This window comes from Puma concolor, chromosome A1 (genome assembly GCF_028749965.1).
Source record: "Puma concolor isolate L17-30 chromosome A1, mPumCon1.1.hap2, whole genome shotgun sequence".
In the NCBI taxonomy this organism is placed as follows: Eukaryota; Metazoa; Chordata; class Mammalia; order Carnivora; family Felidae; genus Puma; species Puma concolor.
In genome coordinates, this window is record NC_141667.1 from 63656460 (window position 1) to 63666982 (window position 10523).

At 41.1% G+C, this 10523-nt stretch overlaps 1 protein-coding gene across 1 annotated transcript in view; it reads left to right on the forward strand.

The window, feature by feature from the left end:
• Positions 1-10070, forward strand: part of ATP6V0E1 (ATPase H+ transporting V0 subunit e1) — a 33622-nt gene extending 23552 nt beyond the window's left edge. The window contains exons 3-4 of the mRNA XM_025924821.2: positions 1362-1491; positions 9578-10070. Coding sequence (XP_025780606.1) covers positions 1362-1455 — 94 coding nt within the window. The 3' untranslated portion in view covers positions 1456-1491; positions 9578-10070. The remainder of the gene's footprint in view (positions 1-1361; positions 1492-9577) is intronic.
• The last annotated feature ends 453 nt before the right edge of the window (positions 10071-10523 follow it).

Sequence of the window (10523 nt, forward strand, 5' to 3'; positions counted from 1 at the left end):
TGGTGCTGGCAGATTCTGTGGCAGTCTAGTCGCTGGTGATCAGAATTGGCTTTTTGAGCCGTTGGCTGGCAGAGTTCTAAAAACGACAGCAAGTGGAAGAAAAAAGGTGCAACCAGCTGACAGTCCGGTTGGGTTTGGCTGGTTCCCCTCTTATAATAGGGGAATTTAAAGTGCTAAAATTTTAGAAGGAGACTCCTGTAGCAGTAACTCTCCTTTTCCTTGCAAAGTGGTTCCTTCTATTCCACGCAGAGAGGATCGCTGCGTCAGATCATGTTACTAAAATCCACTCTCCCAGATCAGTCCATGGAGGCTGGGCTTGTTCACCATACCCTTGCCCCGTAAAATGAGAGTCTCCAATCACTTCATATATATTAAATAGGAACAAAAGGCAATGTGTATTCTGCTCAAATGTTACCTCCTTGGAGAGGTCGTCCCTCACTACCTCCATCATTCCCTATTCCTTCGTCCCACTTTCTTTCCTTCCTGATACTATATTAGGTAAGCTTCGTGAGGGTGGTGACATTTCATTTTCTCCTCTGTATCCGTGGGGCCTGGAACCTAGTAGGTGCTCATTAAATATTTGTTTAATAAGTAAAACATGGAATGGTTTGAACGGCCAGACATTTGTGTATTATCTTTCTTGTTGTTTTTGCGTTAGTCTTAGCTCAGTGATTCTGAAACTTTGCTGGATTATGTGTATTCCTCTATCAGACACAAAACCATTTATTCAGAATTTTGGGAGCAGTAGAACAAAAGTTTAGAGACAATTTAGGTGCTATTTTTTCGCTTCTAACCCTGAGGTAATGTAGCATCACTGTACTTCCTCCATAATTAGTCCGTATAGTACAGAGGAATGCCTTGTTGCTTAGATTCTCAAGTAAGCTGGGGGAATTAAATTCCCATTTGGTTCAGCTCCACTGGGGCCCAAAAGACGTGTTACGTATTTTAGTGGTGATGGTGATTAGAGAAGGGGAGCTCAAGTGTTACAGTCTAATTGGAAGATGGGGGGCTGAAATTTAACCTTGGCTGTGCCAGTAAAAGTGGGTGTGTCATATCAGTTGTGGGTCTTAACATTTGGAGAATGGATAAAGTAACACCCATTCTTCCTGAGCCTGGAAGTTGTGATGATGCTAAATTGAGATTAGGTAAAAATACTCTGGGTTAAAGGTTTCCTATGAATGCAGGAGATCTTGGATACTTGGAATGAAGGTAATGAGAGAAGAAAAGACAGAGCAGACTATGGTGAAACCTCACTGCTAAATTTTACTAAAGCACTCGTTCCATCCTAATTGAAGATGGTCCTGTTCCCACATGAGTTCACCACTTTCTGTTGTTTTTTTCCTCCCCCATTATTCTTTTAGTTGGCTGATTGCAATTCTGGCCCAGCTCAACCCTCTCTTCGGACCACAGTTGAAAAATGAAACCATCTGGTACCTCAAGTATCATTGGCCTTGAGGAGGAAGACGTATTCTCCAGCGCTCAGTCATTGAGGTGACTATGCCCTGAACCTTTCACATCAGTGTTGTCCATCAGGCAGCTAGAGGTTGCCTTGACTTTTCCTCAGAAAACGACAGCCGTTTTAACACTTGGCAAGGGCAGGCTGCCGAAAGCAAACATCTGAAGGACAGAATTTGGAACTTAGGCCATTCACCTTACCAGAGGATTTATTCACGAGATTCTTTTCAATTCTGCTGTTACCCAGCCATTTAAATAAAGTTTGCATGCAGTCTTTCAGACACAGGAGCGCTATTATTTATACTTGATATTGCAGGATTCTTAAGAGTTGCTGGCAGATTTTAAATTAGGAGCATTTCTGAATGCTTTGGATAGAGAGAGACAGGTGCTTTTTGAAAACTGGAATGAAAATTGTAGCTTTTATTTGGTTCACAGACTCAGAGACATAAGGAGTAGTATAGTGGAAAGATTTATTCACTGGCCGAGAGTCAGGAAACCGGTCATTAAGTTTGTTCCTCTTTCTTGATTATTTCGATAAATGGAAGTTAGCACTCAGTGCTTGCCTAGATCTGGCTCAGCTTTTTTGGCGAGGGTACTGCTTATGTGGTACTGTGAAGTCCTATCGAGACACAGAGTGTCTGACTCTCCTGTCTTTAGTGATGCTATGATGATCGGTGGATTCAAGTAATGACAGCCTGGTCCCTCCAGTTGTAAAATTCTCTGCCAGCCTTTTATCTGGGGGTTTTACCCGTTGATTGTCATAATCTTAGCCTGAAGTAAACGTTTCGGTAGCAAATGCAAAATGGTGATTTTCTAGTTCCATTATTACTTCTACGTTTGATTAGATAAAACGTCTCTACCAAGATGAACTTAACCCTCATTCTAAGGTTATTTAGTAACCTTGAAATATAGAACATACAGGAAGAGCAGTGTCCGTATTTAATTATTTTAATTTTCAGAGTGAGATATTGGGTGTCCAAGTTACTTCCAGGGCATCCAGTGAGGTTTTCTTTTCTTCCCTTTTGAGTTTTAATCAGTTACATTTATTACCATTTTCGTAGTCAGTTGCTCTTTCTTTGGCCTACTAGAGCCTGTGTAAACTGGCTTCTGTGTCCTTTTATTATTAGTCTTTGGTAGTTTCCTCACTTACTGGCAACATCAAGATGTCCCAGACCCCTCTTGTGTGTTTCCTGTCCCAGACTTGGAATCAGCTGTTTCCTCCTGAAAGGATACCTGGTTCACTAGTCAGTCCTCAAGCCCAGCTGGCCTTCATTCCTTTCAGTGGGAATGGTATTTAAAAACCAAGATCTAAAGGGAGCCTGGGTGGCTCGGTCGGTTAAATGTCTGACTCTTGGTTTCGGCTCAGGTCATGATCTCGCGGTTTTGTGGGTTTGGCCCCATGTTGGGCTCTGCCCACTGACCACTTGAAACTTGCTTGGTTTCTCCCCCTCTCTCAGGGGCTCTCTCTCGGCCCCTCCCCCGCTCACCCTCTCTCTGTCTCTCTCAAAGTAAATTTTAAAAAAAGAAAAGATCTGATTGCTAGGTACATCCATTTCTGCTGGGATGTTGCTTCTAAGCCTTTACAGTGGACAGAGCCAGGAATTACATTCTTCTGAGAAGAAAAAAAATCATGAGTTTATGTTAATATTTCTAATTAAAATTTAACATTACATGGTTTTGACTTCTTTGGTTTTATACTTGAGTATCATTCATATATGCCGAAAATCTTGCCTCCTACAGGCAGTAACTTACTTTCATTATCCTGCAATACATATGGTTTCCAGATAACACCAGATAACTACTAACTGTAAGTTTATCGAATGCAATTTAGGATTTCTTTGCTGCTTTATTTGTCCTTAGAACAAATAAAGAAAAGATGTTGTTTTCTGAGGTCCCTTGAAATAATTATTTTCTCTCATCATTATCAAAGTGATATATAATCAGATTAAGTTGTTTTATTTTGTGTTCAATTCATAGTAATATTTTTATTTGCTACTATTTTTGAATATGTAAACATATTTTCACAGTCAGAATTATAAACAAGATACATTCAGAGATGTCTGTCTTTCCAGTGTTTCATTTTGCCAAGATAAGCAAATACATACATACAGGTATATATATGTATATACGTAACATGTATATAAGCAAATACATACACATAAATATATATGTATATGTGTGTATATCCCCCCATACAGCTATTACAGAAAAGATACCATATTGCATATACTATTCTGTACCTTGCTTTTTTTCACTGAACAATGTATTTTAGAGATTGCTCCTATCAGTGTATAGAGATCTTCTTCAATTCTTTTTATAGCCATTGGTGTACTTTTAGATTGTTTCTAGTCTTTTGCTATTATCGATAGAGGCACAGTATCATCCTATACATATGACATTTTATTTTCTATTTTTGCTGGAAATCTTTGGGTTAGATTCCATGAAAAGTGGATCTCTGGGTTAAAGGTGTATGCTTTTTCTAGCTATTACTACACTCCCTTCTATAGGGATTATACCATTTTTACATTTCCACTAACAATGTAGGAGAGTGCTTGTTTCCTCACAGCTTGGATTTTTGCCGATCGAGATAGGTTAAGTAGTCAGCTTTTTCTTTTTTTTCTTTTTCCTTAGAGTTCTCTTTGCCCAAAGGGGTTTTGATTTATCATATATGTATATGATATATATATAATATATATTATATATAATATATATTTTATATATATATCATATATAATATATGTATGATATATATATATATATATTTTTTATTATTATTATTTTTTATCCAGCATTCCAATCCTTCCAGCATTGCCTTTCACTTAACTTCTCTGAGCCTCATTTCCTTCCTGTGTAATGAAAAAGGGCCCTTTGGACCTGAAGAACACTGGGTGTAGATTTGAGGTTTCATTTGTCCATTTTCTTTAAAAAAAAAAATTTTTTTTTTACATTTATTTATTTTGAGAGACAGAGACAGCTTGAGCAGGAGAGGGGCAGAGAGAGAGAGAGAGAGAGAGAGAGGGAGAGGGAGAGAAAGAGAGAGAATCCCAAGCAGGCTCAATGCTGCCAGCTGCAGAGCCCCATGTGGGGCTGAGACCCACGAACTGTGAGATCATGACCTGAGCCAAAACCAAGAGTCAGATGCTCAACTGAGTGAGCCACTCAGGCGTCCCTCATTTGTTCATTTTCAATCTCAAGTTAACCTGACTGACAGATACCTTCTGTCTGCACTCTGGTCCAGAGCACAAACCAGGGCTGCTTAAAACTTGTATTAAAGGTGGTTCCTTTACAAGCAAACACCAGGAAGCAGGAGGGCAGAGCCAGACAAACTCTAATTGGGAATGTCTTCGCATTTATTCTGCATTTGAGGTCATGACTATGGTAGTACAATAACTGTAGGCCTTTGGAATTACCACATGAAGAGATCTAATCTCTGCCTAACAGAGCAAATAGAACTCTTGTGACAAGACTTCATTTTTCTTTGTGGTAAATCAAAAGACTGAGCTAAATTCCCTTTTGAACTTTGTACTTTTACACAACAGTGGGATGATAAAGGAGTGCAGAACCAGATTTAGGCCTGTCTTCATCTGGTAAGGAAAAATGTTTGATTTTGTACATGATTAGAGGCCAGATTTGGAAAGTAGGAGGTGTAAACCAGACATGGTATGCAGCAGAGAAAAATGAGGAACAGTCATGAAAGCTTTAGGATAATTTTATATAGATGGAATTGATTTGATTTCAACAGCACAGTTAAACACCTAGCTGATCTTTTGCTACTTTAGTCATTTTAATTGCCACGATTTTGTCTCATGTGGTGATGATAGGCTGAGTTATAGCACATTATGTTTATTGGCTGGAAATCTTGCCCAGTACTTCTAAGAACAGTGCTCACTCCCTCTCTTTCCCCTGCCAGCCTTGTCTGCCTTTCCTAGATTCCTAAGATGCTTCTGGAACTGTCACATCAAGATTGCTGTTTTTGTCATGGCCCATTTTCCTATTGCCCTGGGGGTGCGATGCTAGTGTGGAATCTTGTTGGAGTGGATTTGGCCCGGCCCCAGTGTCCTACAAGTTAGTTTACCACAGCATTGTAACATTTTAGATGAATTTATATGGCTTACTGCAGTCCTAAAGGGCAAACCTTGTATTTTTTTTTTTTTTTTACAGAGTCTGGACAGGAGAGGAATAAAGTATATTGGTAATTAGGCCTATGCCCCAGGGGGAGCTGTTTTTCTATGCATTCCAAAAATATTTGAGTGCTCATGAGGTGCCTGGGTACTGAGTGGGGATTTCAGGGAAGGCTGTGGGCTCTAAAGAAGTTTGTGACTTGTTGAGAGGTTGAAAGTAAGCCATGTTTGTGAAAAGTTAAACAGTGCAAGGTGTTTTGTGGTTAAAAAGTGTATCTTTTAGGGGCGTCTGGGCGGCTAAGTTGGTTAAGTGTCCAACTTTGTCTCAGGTCATGGTCTCACCGCTCGTGAGTTTGAACCTCATGTCAGGCTCTGTGCTGACAGTTCAGAGCCTGGAGCCTGCTTCGGATTCTGTGTCTCCCTCTCACTTTGCCCCTCCCCTGCTCATGCTGTTTGTCTATCTGTCTCAAAAATAAATAAACATTAAAAAATTTTTTTTTTAAATGTTATCTTTTACTCGGCTCTCTCTGACCGGATTTGCTGCTGCCACTCAAACTGTCATGTCTCTGTTTCAATTCCTGATGTCATAGATCTCCCTGTCACTTAGAGTCAGAACCTGTTCAGTCACTTCTTTCTCTAATCACTTCTTTCTCTTTTTCCTCTAATCCATTTGATCCTGTTAATGGCTCTTGTGTCTGTTCTTGTTTCCAGTTTCTCCTTTGGGCACCCTAATTTCTGACCCAGATCAACGTGACTCCAAGTTATTACAGTGGCTCTTCCTCAGGACTCCCTGCTCTATAGTCACAGTATCTACAAAACTCCACCCTGTTTGTCTTCCTGATGCAGCTCTCCCTGAAAGAGATCACTGCTTGCCTCAGAAGCTTTCACTGGTTCTCCGTAGGCTACTGTAGGGTTTTTTTTTTAAACTTTAAATCTCTGAGGTTAGTGAGTACCTGCCTATGTAACATGTTGTAAGCACAGCTTTTGTCAGGGTCACCAAAGGTCCTATGAGCCACAAAAGATAAGAATGACTAACCTGCAAATCATGTCCAGCTTCCTCACTTGGCCGTCAAGGCCTTGCCAGTTGCCCTCAGACCACTTTTGCAGCCTACTTATTCGCTACTTTCCTCCGTGACCTATTGGTTCCAGCCCTGCCATTTCCGTGTTCTTGGTCTAATTAACTTCACTTAGCTTTTCCTGTCTCTTACTACCCTATGACATTCATTAATTTAGGACGCAGATTAGTAAGCACATACTCTGCAGACATTCTTTCTGCCCTCCGTTCACCCATTCTCTCAATTCTTTGTGATGTTTTCTCTTTGAATGTCCAGCTTTTCTGGCCACTTGGTCTCAAAGTGATTTCATTTCTCCCTAAATGTATTTAGCTATTCATTTGGTACATTGCCTTGACTCGTTAAATACACATACTTTTCACTTGCTTAAATATCTCTCGTAGTTACTCTGCAATAAACACATATCTTGCACATAATCGTAAAAAAGGAATTTTTGTGTGAATTTATCGAAAATGAAAAAACAGAGGGGCGCCTGGGTGGTTCAGTCAGTTAAGCGTCCGACTTCGGCTCAGGTCATGATCTCATGGTTCATGAGTTTGAGCTCCGCGTCGGGCCCTGTGCTGACAGCTCGGAGCCTGGAGCTTGCTTCAGATTCTGTGTCTCCCTCTCTGTTCGTCCCCCACTCGCACTCTGTCTCTCTCTCTCAAAAGTAAATAAAGATTAAAAAAATTAAAAAAATAAAAATAAAATGAAAAAAACAGATAAAAATAAAACCTATTCTTTGACACACACACACACACACACACTCTCACACACTCATCCTCCTCTGAAAAGATTTCCTGGTTCAGGCCTTAATATTTTTATGTTGTCTTCACTGTCAGTTTTATCTGAAAGTAGCCTTAGTCATTCCCTTATTTTACAGAATGAGAATGTGGACCCTTTGGTTGAGGTCCTCCCCACCCACCCCCAACGGCGGTTTCATGTCAGAGAGACAATTAGAATATGTGCTTCTTTAATTCACCCCCAAATCAAACCACAAGTCCATGCCATTTAATATAATGCTCACTCACATTTATCTCAAACTAGTATCATTGAGCCTAAGTGAAAATTAGCCCCTGTTTCAGTGTGGTTTTCCAAAGATGAAGACTTACTTTTTACTTTTGTTATTGTTCATTTGTCCAAAAAGGCCTAAACGATGAGGAGGTCTAACCTGTATGCTTCATAAAAAACTAACACACGAAACATCTGCATTCACTGCTTCGGTATTCTCAAGTAAAATTTCTCATCTGCGTGGAACACAGGTCTGTGCAGACAGGTTGTTCCGGTGGCCCAAGGAGGAGAAGAGGAAATGATCATTAGATTAAAGGTTTTATGAGGCAGTGAGGCACAAGAAACCAGTAGCTCTCATAGTTGCCCCTCCCTGGCCTGATGTGGTTATTTTCCTAGTACATTATAAAAACAGTCCTCTGATTATATCTCGAGTTGAATGTATTCTGTTTGCAGTGGCCTGCCTTAGTGGGTCGAGCAGTCTGGTACTTCCCATGCAGAGGGTGGTTGGACTGCTCCAGCTTGCACCAGTAAGACTTAGTGGCCGTCTTGTATCTGCTACTGGGCATTGTGGACCCTGGGAAACCTATCATTTTACTGCACTGCTCTGTGGATTCTCCTGCTTGTGCCCACTGATCTGGAAAAACTTAAGGACCCATCAGATCTCCTACGTACTACTTGACCTTCAGTCTTGTCAGACGTGCCTGCCACAAACCGTGTCTCTTCCCAGTTTAACTAGCGCTTTGCCCCCCTGCACTTAACCCTCAACATTCTGGGAAATTCTGTGTCATAACCAGCTTGTTTTCTTATCTGCCAACTCAGGCCTTGTGTGGAAATTGCCTTTGAAAGCCACTATTTACTTAATTTTTATATTCTCTTTATTTTTTAATTTTGAAAGCCACATATGTGGCTTTATTTTTATAGTCTTTTTTTTTAATGTTTATTTATTTTTGATAGAGCATGAGCAGGGGAGAGGCAGAGAGAGGAGGAGACACAGAATCCGAAGCAGGTTCCAGGCTCTGAGCTGTCAGCACAGACCCCGATGCAGGGCTCGAGCTCACGGGGCTTGAACTCACAAACCACGAGATCATGACCTGAGCCGAAGTCAGACGCTCAACCGACTGAGCCACCAGGCACCCTTATTTTTATGGTCTTTTAAAATAAGCTTTATGGGGGCGCCTGGGTGGCTCAATCGGTTAAGCATCGAACTCTTAGATTTCGGTTCATGTCATGATCTCACCGTTGTGGGATTGAGCCCCAAGTTGGGCTCCTCGCTTGGCATGGAGCCTGCTTGGGATTCTCTCTCCCCCTCTGCCCTTCGCCACACGCACTCTTTCTCTCTCAAAAATAAAATAAGCTATATTAAGGGAGTGGACATGACCACTGTTACCAGTTTGATGTGTGAAGATACATATTTTAAATGTTTGCTAGCTCTGCAAAGGTGATGTTACAGCTTAAGCTTCCAGAAAAAGAAATCTCATTTGTCACCTATGCCAGAAGAATGGGGAGCAAACTAGGAGCAACCTCGAGTACCAAGGAGCTAGCTCTTTAGGAGTCTGACATAAGAGAAAAGCTTGCCATGGCTGTGGGAACCGTGCTTCCTTGCTGTAGGAGGGGAAGGGCAAATACAGATTCTTGAAGTGAACCCATTAGATGCCAGTAGGATTGGTCTGAGTCAACTTCCTGCTTTCTATGACACAGTCCAACTGTTACTTAACGACCCTCAGTTCAGCAATGTCCTTGGTAATCGGATCTCTTGTCACAGCTCTATGAAACCTGTCCAAACTGGGACATTATTTGAGCCAACTTTTCATTCAAGTATTTACTGAGCACCTATATATTTTAAACTATTGGCCTGATTGACTTTTATTGATGTTATTAGCCATTTGCCCACTTGAGGATGGGGTAAGGATTAGTTACTAGAACGGCTTTGTTTTGCAGGTCACGAAGAGAATTCCTCTAGATGCAAAATCAACTCCAAACCCAGAACACCTCTGACTCGCCTGTGTTGGCCATCAGCTGCCTTAAACATTCACACCACGTTTGAATATCTCCTTCTACAATGCAGTATTTTCTCCTGTCACCTTTTTTACATTTTGATGAATTATGTGCCTACTTAACCTAAACTGTGCTGGCTCTGTAAAATGTCTATGCACTCTTCTGAGATAGGAGGCGCTGTACTTCTGAGAAACGTGCTGCTCTCTCCTTGGAGCCTGTGCATTTGGAGACCACTCCTGCCTGGTCACAACATGGGAATCTGCGAAGTGTTTAAAAACTGTCGCAAGACCGGTAGAGTCAAGTGGGGCAGTCCGTAGGAGAGCACGTTCAGAGGGAATATCTGTGCTAACAGAATTACACCAAAGTATATTTTCAGGACGACTTTCTTATTTCTGCCATCTATTGGAATAAATTATTTTTCTGCTTTCTGTGGAAATCTGGTTTCAGTGTTTGTTAAGTTCATTTTTGGAAGCTTTTCTATCTTTAGATATGATGCCTTTAAAAAAAAAAAACTGATGTAGTTCAAACTAGGTTGGAAGTGTAAACCTGGTCATGTGGTTTGACATACCTGAAGATACTGGTGAGTACTTCCCTGAATCATTAGTAATCATTTCAGCGCTTACTGTAGCCAAGCAAGGCACTGGAGGAATCAAAGGTGTGGAAATTGAGGTCCCTGCAAGGTCAAGAGCTGATACACAATTTGGAGAGATAAGGTCAGTATACATAGAACTGTAATGCAAGGCCATGTCTGACCGTGGTCCATAAAAAAGTCGTCATGATGGTGAGCAAGTTGAAGGTTCCTTGTATCACAGCAGCTCCTTGTATCATCACACCCCCAGAAATAGCACCGGAGAAATCGAGGCAGATTAAAAAGCCTGGTATAGGACAG